The following is a 24,194-nucleotide window of genomic DNA, read 5'->3' as shown; positions in this document are numbered from 1 at the left end:
ACGCACCTCTACCATTCAGTTAAATGAGAACAGTGTGTTGATGGACAGCACATACCAACTCATGGCAATGCATATAAATTACGCTACGTCACATGTAAAAACAAACAAACAAAAAAAAAGAAAACAGAGTAATATGGAGAAAATCAGGAATTACTAAAACAGTAGTTGTTCTGTGAACATAGCAGTTCAATTTTGAGAAAGAACAGATTGTTTTAAGAAAATGAGGAAATGAAATTTATGATCTCAAGAAGTTGTATATTTTTGGAGAAAGTACCAACTGTTCAGAGGAGAATCAGCCAGACAGGCAAAGGCAAGAGGTGGTTGATTGCTATGTTCTTTACTAAATGAATAAAAATAATGATGACATGAATAATTCATGATCGCAACATTATACACTATACTCCAATCTTCTGTCTCAACCCTCGTAGCACTCTGAGATAAGGGACGGCTGGTAAGGTAAGAGTGGCTACCTGGGCTCGTGAGCAATTGCTGGTTGAATAAAATATTTACTTGAGCACACCCAAGAGTTCTTGGGTGATTAGTGATTAGTGATTTCTCATTTTGCAGGGGAATTTTCACCACACTAGCCAATCGGAGATGGTCATACTGAGGCTTTAGCATTTTACATTCAGTTTTTTATCTTTGGAGGAAGATGATCCAGCACTAAAAATATGTAAGTGCATTTCACAATAAGCCTGTGTGTTGTGTGTATAGCACAAAATAGATACATTTTACATAATATCAATCTCCGCCTACTAAGTACCAGCAATGAATAGCAAGTGATAGCAAGATAGCAAGAGATTGACAGATAACAAGTCTTTGTGAATGCAGCGTACATCAAGAGCTTTAGTAGTAGAGAGGGAAATGGGGTAGACTTGCTTCATACAAAATGTCTGACTTAAAAACTTTTATTGCACCACTGGTAAAAAAGTATTAACTATCAGAGAGGCTAAGAAAAGATGACTGGCTGTAATAGGCATCACACAACGAGCACAAGTAGACATAGCAACTAGACCAAAGTGCTCCCAGAATTGGGACCAGGTCTTTGTGGAATGTGATACCACAGGATTCTGGCAGGACTGGGGAATTTCTAAAGACAGAGATGGGCAAAAAAGAGCAGATGGTGAGACACAAGAATTTGATTTTTAAAATGTAACCAGGCAGAAATATCAAAAGCAGATGCATTGTATCACCGATATTATAAACTTTTGTTGTTGCCTGCCCAAATTTGGATGCTTGTTAAAGTCATACCACCACATGGCTTTGGCTTTAAAAGCATCTTCGGAATATGAAACCTAGCTTTATCATTCAAATATGGAAAGAGATGTCCTTTGGTTCTGTCTGGCTCTATTGCAAGCTGTTCCAAAAATGTCAGGGTAAATGATACAATGTATATGGAATTTCTTGACCCTTTGCGCAGTGTCTGTGTATATTTCAGGGAGACAGAACGAAGGAGAGAGCAACACATCCAAGAGTTAGTTCATGCTATGATTAAGTGCTGTGAGAGCTCTTTAAGTGCCCGTCCCTCAGTTACAGTCACCTGGTGTTATATGAGGACAACGTTTAGAGAAGGAGCACTAGCAAAATAATACAAAATACACTAAGACCAGGAAGGAAGGAGACGAAAGTCTGGGGGGTTGACAAGACTGTGGAGCTCCAAAAGCAATTTGGCAGTACCTTATGTTCAGCGCCCTACAGTGTAAATTGCTCTTGGATCAATTTGAATAATTCAAAGTGTGTTTCTGACCTTTTCCAGAGGTTTCTGACCTTTTCAGCAGGTCTGGTGAAATCATATTAGAATGTTCTGGATTTCTGTCCTTGAGTGCACAAGGCATTACTTCAGATGGTTACAATTCTACACAGGCTGATCGTTTCCATTAACACCTTTTATTCTTTCACCTGACAGTGACAGTCCATTACAACTGAACAGGATAGCTTTAAAATAAAAATAATCTTAATCTCTTACTTAGATAAAAGTTCAAAAATTAGTTAAAAGATTAGTTAAAAGATAATAGAACTGAAAGTCTCAAAATTCTCTTTATTCCTCTTTCACACTTCTTTACTGATTTACTCCATGCTGATTTTACCTACACACACTTTTTTCCTGTTCCTGTAGGAAAGCATTACCTACAGCACATTTTGAGAAGGAAAAAGCCGATGTGTTGAAGCCTGAAGAAAAACACGGGTTTCCACTTGACCCATAGTGCAGAGAAGCCCAATCATTTATATAATATCATTTGTTTATCTTCAGATTAAAAATCATTACCTTGTCTGGAAGAAATGTACCTGAACAATGTGATATACAAATGAATAGCATTGCCTTTGTATACTAAATCACTTACCTTGCTTCACAGAGTTTCACAATTTTTCCATTCGGGGGGTTTTTTTTTTTTGGTCTGTGAATTCCATTTAAACCACATGGATGATGCAGACATTAAAAACTGCTCATTTATGGATTTATGAATCAATTTGTTCTACATATCCAATTCCACAAAAAGGCGATATATTAGTCCAAGACAGAAAGTGTTTCTTACATTTTAGTGACATAACTCTCTCTCTCTCTCTCTCTCTTGCTGTCTCTCTCTTTTACTTTTTTACCTGTAGGCTATTCCTCTGTGTTTGTCCCTGTCAGAATTAGGTGTCCTTTTGTTTATTCATACTTAAGGAAATCTATAAAAGATCCCAGTTTTCTTGTTCTGGGTTAAGCAGCAGGCTCGGAGCCTTTTATCAAGCTCCTCTGAATTCCAAGCTCAAATGAAGATTCTTCACGGACCCAAGTTCAATTTGTACAGTGCTTTAATCAAAGCCGTTTTGCACAGTTCATCATTTTCTCTACTCTATTTTCCATTGATTTTATCAATGTTGAAATGACTTGCCTAAAGCTCTTTAAAAAATACCACTTCAGTCCTTTATTTCTCCATAAAAACAGTGCTCATTATGTGGCCAGGCAGGAAAGATGGGGTGCGTGGTCTTGTGAGTAGCAGTTTTAGAGGCCTGGCTGATGCCCAAGGCTTAAAAAAAAACTAGGACTGCTGAATTTCACATACAATACTATTAACTTTTGTTCTGCAGTTTCTCTGATTTCAATAGCACATGAAGAGCAAGTGTACATATAAATATATATACTTTTCAAGCCACACTTCTGTTTCTTCATATGGAAATCCTCCATGGAATTTCAATTTAAAAGCCTTCAAGAGTACCTTTCCCATTTGTTTCACTGTAGTGGACTGATTAATTAATAGTAGTTACCGAATCATAATTTAATAATAAAAGCCAGGGTTTTGACAATTCAGTTTAAGGTAATGTCAGATTTCTGTTAACAATACACTCATGTGGAAATGAAGGGTATATATTTATATATTTATATGTATGTACGTATGTATGTATATGATTAGACTCTAAGGTTTGTGTAAAGAAATGCCACTACAAAGTGATCCAAATACAGAAAATCATTACAGTGCTTGAATTCAGATTACTGTTATTACTTATTAAGTGTCTAATTAATACTTGAGCTAGGAGACTTTGTGATGGCTTTACGTCTGATTAGAATAAGTGTTCAGTGGGAAGGAATGAAAAGCTCAATTGAGGGCAGTCACCTTCCCAAAGGGAGTTCTAAATATGACCACATGATGCGTCTGGCTGTTAACACAGATAGACGAAAGGCAATACTGAAACAGTACCGAGCTGAGATAGGTGACAGTGGTGGAGCCAGCGCTCACAGCCTGCTATGTGTCTTGCAGGGTATTGCTACCCAAACTAAAAATATTTCAGTGACAGCCACCCTATGGCATGATATCTCTAAGAGAGATAAACAGCTTTGATTTCACTCCTAGGGTTTCTGTCTAGCCTGCCTTATAGTGCTTGAAGATTGTCTGGGGAAAAAGCAAAATCTTAAAAAATAACTTCTGAAGTATTGGTATCTCCACTGTTCCTTCACAATATATTCATGAAAACATTTTTTTTTACAAAATATTCACACAGGTGCCATTTTTCAATAGGTTTCATATTGCCAGTCAGTAGGCAGAAATATCTGGTTGCATTTCAGGGACTGTACAAACATACTGTGCACTTAAACATCATTAGAAAATCAGTGAATGGGGGAATTGATCCTCTTTACTGACAGGTGTATCTGACAGAAAGAACAAACACACGTGTATATGCACAGCAGGGTCCAAAAGTCTGAGACCACTAGTGAAAATGCTTCTGTCTAGCATTCTTTTTCAATTTAACACAAAGGTTTTCATTACAAATGATATTCTCTGTAACAACTTGAGTGAAAAGTAGAACCTAAGAAATATTTACATGAATTTCAGAATTTCTTAGCATTTGGTATGTCCCCTTTTTGCTTTGATGACACTGTGCACTCGAGCTGACACAGACTCCACAGGTTTGTGTAAAGCCTGATGAGCCGTTTTAGATCAAATCCATTGGAGTGTCGTCTGAAAACCTGCTTCAGTGGAAAGGATAAGACTCATGGAAAATCTGACCTTTTGTACAAAGGAGTTAACATTGTCTATAGCATAAATTTACTTAAATTTAAATAGTGACCCAGAAATTGTGCAATATTTTGAATATTGAATTGTCAGGATGTTGCACATTCCCATTTTTGTTTTAGATTTTCAGATTTTCAATGTGGTCTCAGACTTTTGGACCCCTTTGTGTGTGTGTGTGTGTATGTGTATGTATGTATACATGTGTGTATATGTATGTATATATATATATATATATATATATATATATATATATATATATATATAGTATATTCCACACTGAAAAAGTGTATATTCTCACTGGAGCAGCTGGAAAAAAAAACATGCTGCCCTACGCACCATTTATTTTTTTTCCCTTTCACTGAGTATTATTTTGAATTTCCCTAGTACACAGAATGAGTCATTTATGGAGAATGAAAAAGCAGATGTATCTGCAGAATTTTTCTAAAGTGTTACATCTCAATAAGGCTTTAGAAATATTATTTTTGGAAAAGGCCTTATGTATTCTTATGTACTATTATAACTCACCTTATTCTGATAATATCTGATAATACTGTAAGTTTTCATAATTCATTAATTCAACATATCTTTTTTTGCTTCTGCATGCTCATTGTGGAAAGATTTACGTCTCAAGCAGAAAGAAAGTTAAGATACAAAATATATAGGATTCACACTGAGCATAGCAATTTTAATATTTACAATTTATATGATTTCACTTGAACTCTTGCAAAGGCTATGTGCCAGTCAATGTCAGTTGTTGTTTCTGTAAAGATCATTTTTTCCCCTATACCTCATGTACTAAAAAAAGAACAGAATATGTTCTTTGTGTACCCCCTATAAAAATACGGTACAGAGTCCTGTAGCTATTAGCGGTGTCCAGTCCTACCCAAAAAGGGCCACTGTGGCTGCGGGTTTTCATTCCAACCCAGCAGGAGCTGCACCTGATTCCACTTGTTTAATGAATTGCTCTCTGTCCTCAAATAGCTAATGAGTTGTATCAGGTGTACTTGTGCGTGGCTGGAATGAAAACCCGCAGCCATGCCGGCCCTTAGCGGATAAGATCGGACATCGCTGTGAGCTTTGATGTTGGAGTCTGGTCAGCTATTAAATTATGTATTAGTAGTAGGCCTGTGTTAATGTCTAGGTTATTTGTAAATTCTACTTTTTCCACAGAGAGCCATCTCACAGCAAATTGCAATGTTTCTGACTTAGTTCTTCATACTTTCAAGGCAACATTTATAATTCATAAAAGAATTTATAGATTCATTTGGTTTAATCTATTTTAAAATGGTTTAATCTGGTATTAACATTATGATTTAGTAGTAGGCTGATGCAGAACTCAAATTATACAGTGAACTTGGGGAGGAGTGGGGGTCAGCTTTCACTAAAATCACAAACTAGGTTTTGCCCTTATACTAACGATTTTCGCCTCATGCTGAATGCGTATGTAATCAAGTCAAGTTTGGGGCAATGTCGCCATTTAGGAAATTGTATGAACTGTTGCAGGGGTGTTTACAACTTGACATGTGTTCCTGACACGGCTGGGGAAATATTTTTTTGTGTTTAAAATTACATAAAATTATTTAATGGTTAATAAACTTTGAAGACTCCCACCATCTTAGGCTTCTTAGACACCATCTCTCTCTCTCTCTCTCTCTCTCTCTCTCTCTCTCTTTCTCTGTGTGTGTGTGTGTGTGTGTGTGTGTGTGTGTGTGTGTGGGCTGGGGTCATGAAAGTTACTTTAAATGTCCCTACAAGGCCAGGAATATCCATCCATTCTCTGTACCAGTTATCCTACACAGGGTCGCGGGGAGCCTGGAGCCTGTCGCAGGGGACTCGGGGCACAAGGCATGGGACACCCTGGACGGGGTGCCAGCCATCCACAGGGCACAATCACCCACACACTCACACACCCATTCACACACTGTGGACAATCTGGAAATGCCAACCTGCCAACAACACATGTCTTTGGACTGGGGGAGGACACTGGAGTACCCTGAGGAAACCTGAAGCACAGGGAGAACATACAAACTCCACCCAGGAATATCTTCAAAAAATAAATAAACAGAAAATAAAAGAGCCTAATGTTTCCTTTTGGTTATTTTGGTTACTGAGGTTAAGCTTATTGGCTGCATTTTTAATTAAATCAATGGAACACTAATGTGTGTGTGTGTGTGTGTGTGTGTGTATGTGTGTGTGTGTGAATAATTGTGGATTGTGGCTTAAACCCATTGACAGGAACCTCCTAGCACAACAAAACAACAAAACTAAGATGCTCGAGCTGCTAGCTTACTTTCAGATTCACAGGCTAGCAAAACCAAATAAAATAGTTTATGGAATAAAACACATGGATTATACGAATATTAAAAAAGAAAAAACGGATAGTGATGGAATTTGGTTTTGTTTTCAGCGTGCTTGTGCTGAGTATGAATGAATGAAGCACTGGGTAGTGCTAGGGGGAGAAACGGGGTGTCTGGCCCTTTAAGGGCGCGCGCTCCGGGGTGGCGCTTCCCTCCGCCACTGCTTCTTGATATTAATAGTGTTGGTGTCTTGAAACTGACGTAATGCTTGGAGTCTGAGGTCCTGACATGCGATAACGCTTCTGATAAAGAACCGAGATCACTGCAACCAAACGATTTTATTTTTTAAATCAATCAGACCTCGGGCGTTTAAATAAATAAGTAAATAAATAATAATAATAATAACACAGTCACACTGATCCTTAGTTGCACAGGAGCAATTCGAAATCTTATATCCCTACAAACAAAAAGAGAGAGAGAGAGAGAGAGAGAGGGAGAGAGAAATATTTCCCGAGATCAACAAACAAACACAAAGGGCGGTTCATGGTTTACGCCAGAAAGGGCCACCATCTTTCAGAGCACAAAGGCAAATGCAATTGAAACTAATCAACAGGTAAGGATGATATAAAGCGAATCAATGAGCGTCGCGAGCACAGCACCAGCACGGCGACACGCACGCACGCGCGCGCGCGCGCGCTCTCTCTCAGGCGGCTTTTTCATCGCGAATGTTGTGTTATGTAATGTTCAGGAGAGGACTAATGGGATTTCGCGAAATCAGTGGCGTGTTACTGTGCAGCGAAACACAGGAAAGAGGCTGCTCGGGTTTCACGCGGCTGTTTTGGGGCTGTTTTATTGGGTCAAGCGCGTGAGAGATTGAAGCAGCAGCAGCAGCAGCAGCAGGGTCACGTTCAGGCACGAGGAAGAAAACAGCACGAGCTCCAGTAGGTCTGACTCCTTCTTTCCTTCTCATTTCTTAAACACCAAGGAGTCTGCTTGATGTCTTTCCGGCATGTGCTAAACATCAACCCGGGCTGATACAGGATTAATAATACATGGAGGTATTTTATCCGTGTTGCGATGCTTTATTATTATTATTTTTGTTGTTATTATTATTTAATTTATTTATTTAATGGAACAGTTCCACTAAGTGTGATGTGCTAGAATTGTGCCGCAGCATGGACGCCTGTCTGTTCCTTATTGTTTGGAATAAAGGGACAGTTTAGCTTAGCAAATTAGGAAGGAAAAAAGAAGAAGTGTGTGTGGTTGGATTTGGGATGGTTCTGGTGTGTAAATGATGCGTTTAATGCTGGTTAGCGCTTAGCATCCAACTTGAGAAACTTTCCGTAACTGATGTAAGATAAGAAAGCGCGTAGGCATGGCAACGTGCTCGAGGCTCGAGACCATTTGGCCGGCTGTGAAGAGTTAGCTTTTTGTTTCTGAGAGAAAAAAATACTTAATTTAAAATAATAATAATAAAAAAAAACCAAAACGACTTTTTTACGGAGTTATTTCGGTTTTTGGAGCGTTCTGGGCAACTTTGGTACTGATAGATAGTGAAGTTTTGCTGTAATTCATTGTGGTAAGACTCTTTCAGACGATGGAGAAGTTTCTGAATGGCGGCTTTTATGTGTTTCTATAAAATAAGAAAGACTGTACAAATGTCACACGGCTAAATACATGTTTTGAGTTTTATACAGTCGTTTGGTTGCTTTAAGGGCTTTCCCTTATACTTTGTGGCACTGTTGGGCTGTTCACAAATTTCTTTTCAACTGGGACCAACAGGGTTTGATCATAAACTAGCTCCAACTGCTTTAAAAAGCCTCTTTCATTTGCTTTCAGAAGTTCATTTCTTTCAAATGTCGACAGGGTTTTTTTTTTTTTCTCATTGTTCTCATAGTTTCACCTCATTAATAGTAACTACATATTAACTAACAGTAACTACACACATTATCCAAAAGTAAGTGAAAGTTACACTTGCCTGTATTGGTGCTTGTGCTGTAACTTTTCTTGAGGTGCCCCTTCACAGGGTTTTACTGCCCTTAAGTATGTACACATAGGCATTATTGGTAAAGTGTGTGGGGAAAAAAAGTATTACTTTAACCTGAGATAAAAATCACCCGCCTTGTTACTTTAAAGCAGAACCCACATCTGATTGTTATGACACAAAATTCCCAGGCTGCTTCCAGTAGACGGCTCGGGCTGTTTCCTGTAAGCCGAGAAAGCGGCCACTCTGGGGCGGTCTGGAAATGATGCGCCCTCGGCCCGCTGCGAGGCTGCTTTCTTGTCAGTGAAAGTTTCTTAATGACAAAGGCCCGTGAAAAGCAACGGCGCTCATCATTCAGAGAGGAGAAGAGACACTCACAACTGTAAACAAAAGTTTCAGATAGCGTCAGCGAGGATCCGCTGCTGTGTCATCGGTATTGTTCTGCAGTCACAGCTGTGCCAGCTTCACATAATGTGTGTGTGTGTGTGTGAATCTTACATTAAAAAATATTTTTTTAATCTTTTTACTAGTTCAGTTGGTGTGATGTTATTGTCCTGAGGCAACTTTTCACAAGTTATATTGTTATATCATTTTTCTTCTCAAGGTTTATGTCTTTTCAAATAACCTATTGTGGATATTTTGTCCTTGATGATTGTCTGCATGTGTTGAGATCCGCTTATTGCACTGGCTTGCCTTTTGAAAGAGAAGAAAAAAAATCTGTGTGAGTTGTCTGATAAGAGCTGTTTGAAGTGATTGAAATGGTCGAGGTAGATTTTAAATGTAAATGGGTGCGCATCTGTGGGCCCTTGGGGCGGGATGCAATAGATCAGTGCTGTATAGCGGAGAACTTTACGGCTGACAGATGAATTTGGGCCTCGGCGTTTGGAGAAAGCACCAGCGGGGGGGCTTGCATTTGTTCTACACGGCTTTTGAGTTCGCACAACTTCTTTTTTGGACTGGCTTCTTATCACAGCAAGATGAGCCTCACACCCTTGTCTCTTCCCTGCAGATTCATGTGTGTGTGCTGTTGAATGAGAAGCCTGTTGAGAGAAAGAAGCATTTGAGTTTTTTTTTTTTTTCTTCAAATGAAATAGGTTCAATTGGCCTACTAAGTTTCAGTCTTGACAGTGATAGAGAAAGTACAGATTAATCTCATTAATCCAGTGTTTTTTTTTTCCTCTGCATGAATGGATTTGTAAGTGGCTATTATGTATTATGTGTTTAATAATTAACACATTTTTCATTTGTGTATTTGTGTTGTGCAATAAAAGATGATTTATACATAAAGTATTTACAGATGAACTGCTGATAGAGTAGTATACGAACACCAGTATTTCAACTCGAATGATCAAAAAGTGGTCTTGATAGAACTGATATATACTTTTTATATTTCTCAATCCTTTGTAAATGTTAAGAGTTTGTAAATATGCTTTGGGGTTTTACAGCCACTGTTTTCAAACTCACTTCAGCGATCGGCAAACAGAAACCAATACAATAACTTATTTTTAAAAATTAGTGCAGAAACTTCAGAATGAATCATTGTTGCTTTTATAGCACATCCTTTTTTTCTGTGAATATTTAAACCTCTATATGCTGTGGATAGGATACTCAGATAGCAGATAATGGAAACTTGATTTTCGGTAAATGTCTTGCACACTGAAGTGTATGGAGGAATAACAGTGCTCTGTGGTTTCTAAGATTAAAACTTTTAAAAATTACACACTTGAGTCATCTCTTTTAGTGTTTTAACAGCATGAGTCATAGTTTGAGCTAGCTTTATCTGTCATTAATCTTGATTTTCTGTTTATTAATAACATTTTATGTGTTTGAGAAACGTTGTTGACTTATGTCAGTGTTTTCTGTAACTGACGTAACATTCAGTTTGCTGTGGCGATAGTTTACTGAAGTATGATTTTTTGACCTGAGGTGCGAGGTGACATTGAGAGCAGAATTGATATTTGGCCCGGGGATTATTATCGTAGTGATCATCATCACTCTCTACAGGTGATTCGGCAGGTGACTCAGTTACGGAGACCGATGTTGGAGTTTTATCAGCTTCTGTCATTTTGCTTATGAATGAGAGCAGTTTAAGTTTTGTAATAAAATCAAATATAGATTTATTTGCTACAGTTTTTATCAACATAATGTTTGAGTTGCACAGAGTTAGTTTAAAGTTAGGAAACTCATTTGTTGCTAGATTGCTGATTTGGTTATTTTTACTGGTGGTGTATTATTTTCACTTCTGTATTACATTTGTGTTTTAATTCAGTTGTAACTGTGTTTTCAGTCCGTAATGATTTTATTACACTAAGTATACATTTTTATGTAAATTTGTAGATTTTTGTAGGCTTTTTTTTGGAAATAAGGGTAGCCCTTGTCTTTTAAAACCCTTTAACAACTTTTTAGTGAGCGTTTTTGTTATTATGACTAGAGAGTCCATTCATATGAGCCTCAAAAATAATAATTTTAAAAAAAGTGGATATAGTGATTTTTTGTTTGTCAAACCAGCATAAGTGGTGCGTGTGTGTATCTAATGGGTGAAACTCTTAAATCAGACAGCAGCAGTGTAATGAGTACAATGGTCTGTATGTTGGGTAGTTTTTAATGGACTCGTTTTCAATACCATTTTTCTTTGAGAGTTGACTTAAGAGGCGCCCCGTGTGAATCGCCTCCGCGCTGCGCTCTTGCTGATCGTCTGGGAAACTTTGTTGTAACTTTGGGAAACTTCTGGAAGTACCCGCTCCTATCTGTCTGACTCTGTTGTAGCGAAATCTGTGCCATCACGATGCACGGCCTCGGTTCCTCTGGAACAGCGATGAGTCAGTTTAGCCTTCTCCGCTTTCTTTGCTCAGCGATGGTGTGTGTTCCCTTACCGCACGTTTTCAGTTTTTCTTTTCTCTCTCTTTCTCTTACACCCCCCTCCCCTCCTCTTGCCTTTGTGGTCGAGTGTTCCTTTTCCATCTGTGTGGTCTGGAGGCTTGTGTTGTGGCTATAGCATAGGCTTCTACATTGTTCAAGACAGGTCGGACAGAATGAGTCGGAGCGAAGGAGGAGTTGGAGGGAGGACTGGAGGAGTTTTCCTTGAGAATGTTTGTTTTCCTGTTTCCAATTTGGTCGGCCAGAGGGCCTGTTCTGTCAGAGCTCCCATTCACGGAACCTGCTGCGAGGATGCCTGACTACGCCATACACAACCGCCCGCGCTCTCTGGATGTTTATTGCGGTCTCTGTGTTGCATTTATCACAACGATGCTCTTTGAGTTTATCCAAAGTTGTTGTTCTCTGTTTCCCCGTCATATGGTAATCCTTACGGTAGGCCGCCCAGATTTTCTTTCCGAAGTTGTGTAGGAGTAGAAGAGCTGTATGTGTGCATTTATTGTATAATGTACAATAAGCATACAGTAAAATGTTGGTCAGTGTTGAAGAATCTGTGTGTGTGTATGTGTGTGTTCAGTGTTGTAGTTTATCATCTAATCTGTGTTTGTGTCTGTGTCAGGCTTTGCTGTAATTGAGAAGAGAGAGCAGTGTGATGTGGCCCCGACTCTCATCCAGGATCGTCTGTGAGAACCCCTGAAGAGGACGCGAAGGAAGGACACCACGTTTTGTGAGAAGCGAATGTGGAGACAGGACGCCAAAAGTGAACTGTGCTTATGTTAATGGAAACAATGGAATAAATTGGAAAGCAGCATGGACGTGGAATAAAGGATATCTCAGAGGCAGGGCAAGGGCTTTGGATGTTCTGCCAACTCTGAAATCTGCCTCCCGTGGATGTGGTGCTGATAATGCTCTAACCCAATGCTCAGCAGAGGTATGTACACGCATCATTACATGCTAGGAAAGTACAGGAATTTTACACCGTTTGTCTCATTCTGTATTAGCGACTGCTGGGTTTCTCTCAAATGCATGTGACTTACGGCAGGAACCAACCAACCAACCAGAGAAGTTGTTTTATTTCACTAAACTCCCTGTTATTAGCATGGCAGGCTGAACAGAGTTAGGGTAATGTGAGCTTCTCCTGGCTTTGCTAAATTTCTCACGGTCACTTCTAGCCAGTCGTCGTGTTTATTAGTACACTGCTTTCGATCCTGAATAGATTATTTTTGCTTTCAATCATGTTTTTGTTTTCAATCAGATGTAATATTATAGTTCACAGAAGCCCTATGATTTTCCAGTCTAATCTGGAAACACACTGTTTCCATAAATGAAAAAAAAAAAACAGTTCGAGTTCGGCTAGCATGGCATTTAATATGACCCGTGAAAATCATGACATATATACATGTGACATTATTATTGCCAGATTTGTCTCTGTAGAGTGAATGATTTCATAACACAAAGTGGCGTCTTGCCGTCATTAGTTTTAATGACGTGACATGCATTGACACGCATATTTAACACTTGACTTTTTTTCTCCCTTGCTATTTTTCTCCATTTGGAAGTTGACTTGTGCATGCATGCCATTTCAGCTATTTAATTAAAATGAAATGTCATAAATTTGAAGCACTGTTGTGAAGTGTCTCCGAAGGTCCATTGGTGTAAAAGTCATTTTATGTGATTTGGCATTGTCATTTTGAGTATAATGCAGTTTTATCTGTTGGCTTTTGTACATGTGTTTCTCGCTATAGTTTAACTAATAATGCAAAAGCAATGAGTGTAGAAATCCAGTGATCTTATTAGGTTCTGAAAATGGTCACATACTTTGCGGTCTGAATTTTCAGCCGAGGCTGATTCTAAATAAAGCAATATGAAAAAAATCATAGTCATAGTTGACTGCTTTTCTCCGGTGCGGACGTGCATATTAAACGCCCCATAATGAGCGGCGATTACGAGATCCTCACTTTGTTAACGCTGCAGAAATAGAGGCTTCACTGATGTGCCATGCGATTTCAGCAGATTAGTGTAATGTTAAACATATGCCATTTCTTTTCCAGATCGGCTTTCGAAATAAAAATCGGTGCTTTTTACACTTGCAATTACTTCTCGTGGTCCTGACTGGGCAATGTGCTTTAGCAGATGCTTTTGTTAAGTCTTGCGAGTTGTGCAGGGATTCTGAGAGGGAATATCAAGATTAACCCTCCATCGTTCCATCTCTCGCTCATGCAGTACCACAAAGGCTCTAAGGTCAAAGGTGACCTGACATCTTTAACTACTAAGATGAAGGCTTAGAGACCCCTGCTATCTCCTGTTGAATGGCACTGAGCTTTTTTCAATTGTCAAGCAGAAAATCTTTGATATTTTTCCTGTCAATCACTGCTTGTTTTTGTTCCGATGTTAACGCTTTTTCACAAGCTGCAAGAAGTAATTCAGATATAAGGTGGTGTGAAATTTCCATTTTCCTTAGAGACTTCATTGCTATCAGTTTAATTTTAGAAGGCATGAAAGTTTTTTTTTTTTATTTAAAAAGTAAAGTTACCTTATGCAAAAAAAAATACTAAAATTATTTATTGTAGAAAATAAGAAACAGAAAGTGTTATGATATGATGTATTGAACGGGATAGATCAGACGCTGCGCTTTTGACAAGCCTTTGTTTTTACATGCATGTGAAATTCTTGAAATAATAATATTAATAAAAAAATTGGACACCTGCTTAGCCAACTTTGTTTGGGTCACTATCTAGCCTTGTATCTTTTAGGTCTGAGATGTGTTGCTGTCAGTATTGTGAGTCATTTTCATATGGTTTATACCACGATTTGAATATTGGTTCAAGATATGAGAATTTTTTGTTGTATGCATGAGACTGCATGGGATGTGTGTCTTCCTTATCCTTTGAGATGTATTTCATGGCCAGATGTATTTTTTTATATGCTGTATAATAATTTTGTGCCTTAGATAGTAGGTATTGAGCATATTGTCTGTAACCTTGAGCTTTACAAACTCTAAGTGCTCTACGTGCTCTAAGTGCCCCGTATGTACCTATGTAATCTATGCTGTGAAAACGTATTGACAGAGACAGTGCAAAAACGATTTCATAAAAATCATTTAAAAATCTAAAGTTTACAAATCTTCCATTGGTTTGTGTTATAGCTGAGGTTTTCAGGCATTTCTGGGCAAGATTTCTGGGCACTCTGTTTATGTGTTTTGCAATGCCATTGAAAAAGATGAAGACAAGTAGGCGAATGTCAGAATATAATAGTGTAGCAAGCTGTCAATGCTGCAGTGCATTGTAGTTTGGATATGAAAGTCCACTTTCATCTGTATTTCAGGTTAGAACATTGGCTTTTAGTTAACCAGCTAAGCCGTCAGGACTGAGAGTCGTCAGCTGTCGGCAAGCTTAATGAGGCAGCGAGTATTCTGTAGTTTACCTCTTCTGCTAATGGGCCGGGAGTGCAGGAAGTGAAGTAAATACGAAGTTTGTGACAGTAGTGAGAGCTGGTTGGATATGGTGAAAAGAGTGGATCTGCTGAAGAGGAAAGAGGAGAAGGCTGCATCTGCCAGCCAATTATGCCCAAGTTATCCCTCCTTGCAAGCCACCTTCTCCCCCTAATCCCAAACTGTCCCACCGGCCAAATAACATAATTAGATAGAGAACATAAAAATGATCGTGGGTCGCTGATAGAACGCAAGATAAAGGAGCAATTCATTGCGTTGCAATGGTTGACTGCAGCCCTGTTGTTTTTAGTGGATTGTTTCCGTGAGGCCTGCAGCATATGGTGGTGGAAAAAGGGCCGTGAAAGGGGGCTATAGAAGTGGGGGCTGGACGCAGCGGAGCTGCGAAAACAAAACGCTGTGAATCGACCCTGGCTAAATGGAGGGGTAATGGCGAACACCACATACTCAGGAGTTGTTTATTTAAAAAGCCAAGCTGCATTAATCAACGTCTTCATCACTGGCTCTGGCAGAGTGAATAATGTGCTGTTTTTTTCCACACCTTGCTTTTTTTATATTTGCTAATACAAAATGTAATGTTAACATTACTTCAAACCACATTTTTCACACTTTGAGTGATGTCTATGCAGTGTCTACTGCTCTGCTGGTTCTTGGCTCGGAACCCACACTGTGCCCACTATACTGTGTAACTACCAATTTGGTGTGAACTTTCTGGTTTTTTAAAAAGATGCGGCTTGATTTGCTTGTTGCAGAGGCCTTCCTTTCAATGATATCATGACCAAGCAGTCACCTTGACGAGACGGTCACTGGTTGGGATATTTGCATTCCCTCTTTTATGCCTTGCTTAGAGACCTGGCGTTGTAAGCCCTGGTGTGTGAACTTAAGGTTTTTGAATAGTAAACTGAGGAGAGTGTCATGTATCCAAGCTGTGTCTTTGGCAAACGGAAACAAGGACCTTTAAAGATCTCTCCATTTGTTTAGCTGAAGCCCCAGAGGCTTTCAATCCCCGGCCCCCTTCTCCCGAGGCTATCAGATATTTCCCTTCTACAAGGAGGGCAATTCACAAATGTAGGTGTTGTTACAACATGGATGAGACAACAGGCATCGTGTCAAACAATGGTTCAGCTTGCTGTAAAGACTGCATTGCTCGGCTGATTAAGGGGATCAGATAAAGGTTTAACAGGAGAGGAGCCCTTCTTTCTAACGTAACAGGACACTGTTTCTTTTTCTAATGTGATTGTGGATACAAGCAGCTTGATTTGTTATGTGATTGGACATCAACTGGAATGAGGTGTTTCTGTTGGTTTATTTTAGTGAGGTACAAAAGTAGCCTGCTGAAAATAATTTTGACATATTCTTACTACGATCTAGCAGACCTACAGCTAGCCAACTGCAGTCTTTTCCATCTTCTCATAGCCATCAGATAGGCATCAGCCTGGAGGACAGGAAGGCTAAGGATACTCTGCTTTGTAAAACACAACAGCGGAGTGTTGAACAGGCCTATTCCCGTCTCCTGGTCTGAACCCTGCAGGCTGCACTTTGTCTCTGTCAGGGGGGGGAGATGGTGAACAAGGAGCTCGGCGGACCTCCCTCCCCTCCTCTCCCCACTGAAGAGTTATGGGCCACGGAGCAGAGCCCAGAGCCGGTCCCCCGGCCATGCCGCTCGCCACAATCAGCACCTATTATGGTCAACGGGCCCAGGGGCCTGTCAGGTCCCGCTGCCTTTTTGATTCACCACTCGCCTCAGATTCCGCCCGCAGTCCCCGGCCTTTTCTTCACTGTGTCCTTAACTTCCAGATAGCAGATAAAATATCCATAAACAGCACTTGAAAGAGAATGTAAATGTTTATAGGCTTCCTGCAAGACTTATCTGATATTGTTCTTATTTATACGTCAGGGCTTGTACATTTCGAGGCGGACGGGACCGACCCGAATCGGAGCCAAATGGATTTAAGTGCTGCCTCGGCGCAGCTTTTGCCAGTGGGGGAGGTTTTTAAGTGGACAGTTGGACGGTGGAGGAGCTAGCCGGTGACACCAGGATGGAAAGAATGCACAGACAATACAACACTGATTCCTTTCAGCTCCCCGTCACTGCTGCCAAATGATCGGCGAGATTTCACCTTGCGAAGCCCACTAACTGCAGCTTAGAGAGTGTGGGCGAACTTTCCCTGGTCACACAACCAGAAAAGTAATTTTCTGGCCTTTTTCATTTCAGTCAAGTTATTATATACATTGGTCACATCAGTCTAAAACGTAAGCTACTTCAGCTTGAGCTCTTGGGGCCAAATTTGCTTTCTGTGGTCTGTTCTGGTTCTGAACAGCGCTCAAATCCACACCAATTTCCCAGAGAGTTGAGCCATGCAGTAAATCAGCGCCGCGGGCCCAGGAATGCTCCTGCTAACTGCAGCATGCAGATTGCCTGGGTGGGAGGCAGTCCTGTAGGCGGAAGGATCATGCTATAATGTTGCCATTAGTCTCGTATTGATGAGTTGGTACATGTCCTGAGCCTGGAGAGCTCCACTCACACTAAGAGGCATGGTACAGACCCAAATGGGTTTACAAGAACACACACACACACATACGCACACACACAAACACGTTTCTCATTACTTCCGGAATAATTTAATTTTAACCAGGGCTTCCTCTCATGCATAGTGGATGGCGTGTATTTACTTATAAACAGTAATTATACTGTCTGAGATATGAATCATTATTATAAGATAAATATAACAAAAAAAAAATAGAAAACTAAATGAAATATGCAAGACGGTAGTTGCATAATATTGCATATCAGTCGACTTAGGTCAGATTAGTTTTAAAGAGTGTGTATATGTGCGTACGTGCATGTGTGCGTGAGTGTGTGTGTGTAGCTGCAGTGGGGAATGAGAAATCTGCTTTTGGAAGAAAGCCTCTGTGTCTCTGTCCATCTGCTAGGCAGATATGGTGGTGATGTTAGCTGTGACCCAGAGTGTGTTTTCTTTTCCTCATTAACCATGAATTTCTGAAGGCATAATTGAGATTCTTTATTTATTTGATTGTTAGAAGGAAAGTGATTTTTTTCCCTCTGTCTCAGTATTCAAGTAGAAAATTTCAGCATCACACACTGAGCCCGTGCAATTAAGAATGTTGAAGTAAGGGTATGGAAAAAGAGAGCTTCTGAAAAAAAAACAGCATGTGATTGAACTGTCGAGCTTAACCGAGATGGGCGTATGACTCAGGTCGTTCCCATGATAAGCAAGACACTCATGCGCGCTTTGTTGTTACAGCTATTATAGATGGTATAGCTCAGGGTGTGGTCGTTTATCAAACATGCTAGGATGACTAATCAGTCCTAGGGCTACATGGCATATGAAAGGAGAATCTTTGTACAAAGCAAATACTGGAATCTTGTAAAACCAGTGGGAAGCCCTTTTTACGCTGTGAAAACGCTGAACAGTTCCCTCGAAATGATCGACTTTAATTCTTGACTTTAATGGTGCATTTGCTATTTTTGATGAAAAGGTGTTTGAGGTACAGTGGTATGCATGTGGTGTGAGGGTGTTAGAGAGGTGCAGAGGGAAAAAAAAAAGCAAGATCTTACACACAGGAGAAGAGATACAGTGGATGGACTGGATGTTTATCACGCCCGTATCCGATAACAAGGCAAGTGTCTTCTCTTTAGAGTATTTCTCTCAGCTTATCTGTGTCGAAAATCTGCCAGTGGATATTTACAGAGTGTTTGCTAAAAGCCAAGGTGTTTTAGGTAAGTCGAGTAAATGTGACATGAATCTGCATAAGTCTTGAGAGGAAATTCAAAAAATCAACTTCATTTATTTTGTAAAGTTATTTCATAAAACCAGCAACTTTAAGAAGCTGAGATACAGGTGTAACACTCAGCTCTGAGATACTATGCAAATATTTTGCCTAAGGTGCCGGTTGGGCAGTTGCAGGCCTAATTTTCTGACTACCACATTGCTACATCTAAGATTTAATCACACCGGAGAAAGCTTGAGAACACAGAGGCAAAAGAGAGCAAATTAGCTCCCACTGACACCAACCCTTATCTCTACTCACTCACACACGCATACACACACACACATAGACACACGCTGTCCATTCAGCTGTGTCTCTTGTGAATTCTGCTGCTCTGTGTTAAATGGTGAAGAAGGCTGCTTTAAAAACAGATTACTTCTACTTCTGCTGGGGCTAAACAAGCTTGCATGTCCACGTTTTTCCTCACCGTGAGCTATCAGATTTCTTGTGCATGAACTATGGCTGCTAGAATGAATGACACTATTTGAATACTATTTGAATTCTCCTAACAAGACAGAATATCCTGAATGCTTAAGATTCTCTCGAAATGTGTTTTGTAGCATATTGTAGCAGTCGCTTGATATACGAAAATGGGACTGAAGAAATGTGTCATATCGACATATGGAATACTTTTTGCATTTTTAAAATGATGTATGACTGTCTAATAATTAGAAAAAAATCTGACGTGTACGTAGTTAATTTACAACAGGGATTATTAGATTTATGCTCCTTCTGTGGCTAAATATTGAAATAGTGTTGTATTGGGAATGTAGTGCAGGTTCAAGAACGCCATTATGTTGTACCCTATGTAGTAAGCATATGTAGTGAATAGAAGAGAATGTTGCACGGATCCAAGGTTACCTAGTAAATGTAAAATTTAGCTAAATAATAAAGACAGTAGAGACATTAGTGTGAGTAAATTAAATAAGGATGTACCAATACACAGTATCGAGGCCGATATTGGCCTCGCTTATTTTCTGAGCTGATCAACCGACATATTTACGCCGTGAACGCTTTATTTAACATGACATGACATCGATCTTGGACATGAACACAGGATGCAACTTGTCTTAAATCACTCAGCTATTACGCCCCTGATGTTTTGCATTTCTTGGCAACAGAAGCTTACAGAGATTCGGCTAAGCTACAAAGAGGATGTCAGTATCAGATCAGGATCAGAGCTTTGATACCGGTATGTATTGAAAATGGAAAAAGCGACTAAAGGAAAAATATACATTAAATTAATGTTTATAAAAAAAAAAAAAAAGCTGTTTTTCGCTTAGTATAGATACAAATTCAGTGCTCATTTATCTACAAATGCATGTAAATACTAAATATTTGAATTAATTGAAATTTAAATTCATTTTTAGAGGATTTTGAAATATGATGTATATCTTGCTTGTTTAGTTAATACATGATAAGATTTAGGTTAGTGTAGTCTGTGATTTTATCACAAAAGTCTTATTAGTTTTACTGAGATGAAATTGGGCTGGAAAAATACTCAAATAATAAAATGCAACTTTACTGATTACCATTTTTTACTGTGTAAGCGTACTTAAGAAATCATCTCCCAATGTTCGGATCTCTCTCTTTTTCAGTAAACAGTTTTTGCCCTTTTGTCTGCTTATCACCTTTGTTTTGTTGAAAACTGCTGAGAACGAGGTGACTGTGTCTCCTTCAGAGAAGCTATAGCTGTGTCGCAATGCTGTGTGACTTTTACTCAGAGGGGAAATGCATCAGAGTCTGTGGTTTGCTGTCGGTTTCACACTGTAGCTGCAACGCTTCGCTATGAATTGTAGGAAAATCTTTGCACCACAGGCAGGAGAACGAAGTGATTTCGAGCTTTTGTTTTTAATAACCTTCTCAAATCGAGCGATCAAATTTTTGTGTTTCCCCTCGTCATCTCGGAAAGCTGAAAATTTCGGGCGTGTCGGCACGTTAGCCATTTTCTTCCTGGCCAGGAATGGGAAAGAGGTGAAAAACAAAATCCTCATAACCGTTGTACTTGTCAGGTTGAAAGGAGGAACTGAAAACTATTGTCCTTCTTCATCTTAAGTGTCTGAAGGTCCTTCACAGAAAAGTCCCGAGCCCTCATCACTCCAGCACCAGCCGGGATCAGAGGCTAAGTGGGGGAATAGAAGTGTCCAAGCAGAAGTGTTATAACAACAACAGCGCAGGGCAGCATATTGAGCAACCAGCCTTCACATCAGGCTTTTTCCTGTTGCTAAATGCTGGTATTTTTAGTTAGGGACAGCAGCTCTGTTTTAAAGAGTTTCACATATGTAATGGAATTACCCCCTGAGTAATGGAATTTATTTTTAAAAAATTGGTGAGGAAGAAAAAAAAAACTTTAATACTTAAGGTTTCTATTTACACAAGCTGTTTGCAGGTCCTTATAAACTTTTTTTTTCTGTCAGAAATAATGTTTTATGACTTGTAGGCCTCAGGTATTAAAATGGTCAGATTTAAATTAAAGGCGATGATTTTTAACCTGGTGTCATTTTATGTTTTCGAATCTGTATTGAAAACATTTGACATCTTTCTCTCTCTCTCTCTCTCTTTCACACACACACACACACACACACACACACACACACACACACACACACACACAGGATCTTGTGCTTTAAACTGTGAAACTGAGGCTAATATTAGCTACCTCCTGTTGAGCTAGCATACATGAACATTGGTATGGAGAAGATTTAGAGTGAAAAGTGCTGGTTAAAATGATTCCTCTCACTGTGCCATAAAAGTGTTTCTAAATCACAAACATGGGTTTAAATTACATATGAAAAATTCTGAAAATTATTCAAGTTAACTTGATATCTGCAGAAACACTGTTGTAGGCAGTGATGCAACTGGTACTTTTGGTTAAATGTGCCTTTTGTTTATTTTATGTAATAAAGTTTTGTTAAATCTGTGGAGTAGCTGTAATCAAGTTTGGTGTCTCTTTGGTGTTCTCTCTTTCCTTCCCATCCCCCCTCCCTCCTCTTCTTTTTTCTTTACCTCTTTATTTCTCCCCCTTTCTTACACCCTCCACGGCGTTGGCGGAAGCCTGTTATCTGCTGCTCTCTCCGCAGCGCGTGATCCCTGGCCCTGGCTGGCAGCTCCAGCCCTGTGATCACAGGAAGTGTAAGGGAAGCAGTTGTTCTGTGTTGTCTCCGGTTGCAGGGTGCGCTGATTGAGTGCACAGAGGCCAGGTCATTGAGACGAGGCCCCTCTAAGCCCCCCCCCCAACTCCACTAACCTGGCTAGCAGCACAGGGGGAAGGACACATGCTAGGGGGGTGGTTAGAATAGAGGCCAGTAGAAAACTGCCTTTAATTACCGCTAGGCTTTGAACTCAGTGAATTAGGCAGGTAGTTGTGAAGGAGCGCAAGAATGAGGTGACTAGTACAGCTGATGTCACGTGTCGAATGAAAGGGTCGCATTGTTGGTGGTGTGTGCAAACTGCCGAGGAAACTTTCTCCCTTGAATGCAAAACGATTTTGATGTGGGGATTTGCTAGGCTTTTTTAGAACAGCCTGTGAATTCAGACAATAGCTAAATGAGGAAAGCACACTGATATAACGTTGCACTTATCTGTATTTTTACGACATACACAGTGTTGTGATTGTCACTTTCTCACGCTGGACTTGTGAAACTTGTTGCGAGAGTCATTTCTGCTCTGGGCTCTGCCTATTCGGTCTGAGATTTCACATACCTCTGAGAGAAAGATATGTGTAATTATGTGTTGGTAGAGATGAACAAGTGATATTTCACCCCAAACCATCAAACTGAAAATACTGATGATGCTCATTTAATTGATTGGTTTAATTTAATTGATTGACTTGATCGATTTTTTAAAAATAAAATCACTGTTGCTGTGTACACACTTCCCAATTTTCAGCGTCTTTTGAGATGTTTTTAGCCGATTAAACTCGCAAGTGTTGGGTCAGTGAAAAGTTTTTTACTAAAATTGAGTGAGATCTGGATGTTTTAGTTCCTGAGTTTGTTTTAGGGTGAAGTGTCACTGTAAGTGAAACACTAAATATCACGTTTTATCAGGACATGGAGCTTTTGTCTGGCTCATTCCGCTAAAGGACTGTTCTTAGCATTGACTCTTTGATGTGAATGTGTGCTCATGAATAAACATGACTTGTCTTGCTTATGTGATGAGTGCAGAGAGAGAGAGAGAGAGAAAGAAGAGAGAGCGAGCTGTTTTTTGCATTGGGCTTGATGACATGCCACATAAAAAGTCCCAGAAAGGCAGTTTGTCACAGCCTGTTCTTATTGAGCCTGGCATCTTTTCACACTCATGCAAGGATAAAGGGAAAAACAGTGGTATGTAGAATTATGGGAAAAGCTCTTTTATTTTTTGACATGCCATTCCCTCCTCCCTCTTTTCTCCATAAGCTCTCACTCTCTTAATCTCTCTCACTCGCTTTTTCACCCGTTCTCTCCCCTCCCTGTGCATGCTCACATCTCGTACAGTTTAAGGCGATGGGCCTTGTACTGTCACAGACTTGATTATTAAACCGTATGGGCTTATCGTCCAATTCTACTCAACCTCCTTGCATTTGTGTGTGTGCGTGTATACGTGATAGAGAGACAGACATTCAACGCTGGACCTTTCCAACGCTCGCGCACACACACACACACACACACACACAAAAAAAAACAGGAATGAAACCCCAATCATGCCCTGCAGGCCTTTAGCTCTCTCCACTTCAAAGGGTGTGTGAGGTTTAGAAAAAACAGAGAGGAGAGGAAGGAGCATGTAAGCAGGTAGTCAATGTGTCAAAGCTAACAGATATTGCCTTGTGCAGACTTTTTGAAAGTTTGACCTGACCCATTAGACTTCTATTTCACGCCTCAGTCGGGACTATGTGAAATACGTATCACCTCTGTCTTGCTAGTGCAATTCCCTATGGCATGTGTTTGAGCCTTTCTATATTTATGGCTTCATTTCTCTTTTTTAGCTCTATGATAATAAATCCAATCTATATGTATACATTCAGCAACAAACTTAGTATTGTCTTTTCTCTGAGTTCTCGTCAGAGTTTATTTTTCCTTCTTGGAGGGATTTCTGAATGCGTGGAACATTGGGTGTTGTGCAGATTGGTGAGTCAGAACGCCTGTGTGGAGACAGATTTTGGCAGTCCGAGCCTCCTTCAAAGGCCTTAGTGTTGCACTGGCAGGGTTGGATTTATTCTTCCATGCTCTCTGTGTGAATGGGAGGGGATTTGCATAGCCTCTTCTACACGTCCAGGCTCTCCGTGTTGATCCGTGCCTGTCTTTCACTCTGTGCATTTGAGGAGAGCCGTC

General features: G+C 39.9%; 1 protein-coding gene and 1 long non-coding RNA gene across 8 annotated transcripts in view; both read left to right on the top strand.

Moving 5' to 3' along the window:
* The first annotated feature begins 301 nt into the window (after nucleotides 1-301).
* Nucleotides 302-6,552, top strand: LOC117595870 (uncharacterized). The gene is made up of 3 exons (XR_004577056.2): nucleotides 302-456; nucleotides 568-673; nucleotides 6,227-6,552. It is a non-coding gene; the product is annotated as an uncharacterized LOC117595870 (long non-coding RNA).
* A 491-nt stretch (nucleotides 6,553-7,043) lies between these two features.
* Nucleotides 7,044-24,194, top strand: part of trps1 (trichorhinophalangeal syndrome I) — a 96,120-nt gene continuing 78,969 nt past the window's right edge. The window contains exons 1-2 of one of the 7 annotated variants that reach the window (XM_026929823.3): nucleotides 7,044-7,403; nucleotides 12,268-12,579. In XM_026929823.3, coding sequence (XP_026785624.2) covers nucleotides 12,567-12,579 — 13 coding nt within the window. In that variant the 5' untranslated portion in view covers nucleotides 7,044-7,403; nucleotides 12,268-12,566. The other 6 variants (XM_026929825.3, XM_026929824.3, XM_026929821.3 and 3 more) reach the window with 6 other exon arrangements.

Source organism: Pangasianodon hypophthalmus, chromosome 23 (assembly GCF_027358585.1).
Source record: "Pangasianodon hypophthalmus isolate fPanHyp1 chromosome 23, fPanHyp1.pri, whole genome shotgun sequence".
Lineage (NCBI taxonomy): Eukaryota > Metazoa > Chordata > Actinopteri > Siluriformes > Pangasiidae > Pangasianodon > Pangasianodon hypophthalmus.
Note: the sequence above shows the minus strand (reverse complement) of the source record. Positions and strands in the feature narration are given on the sequence as shown.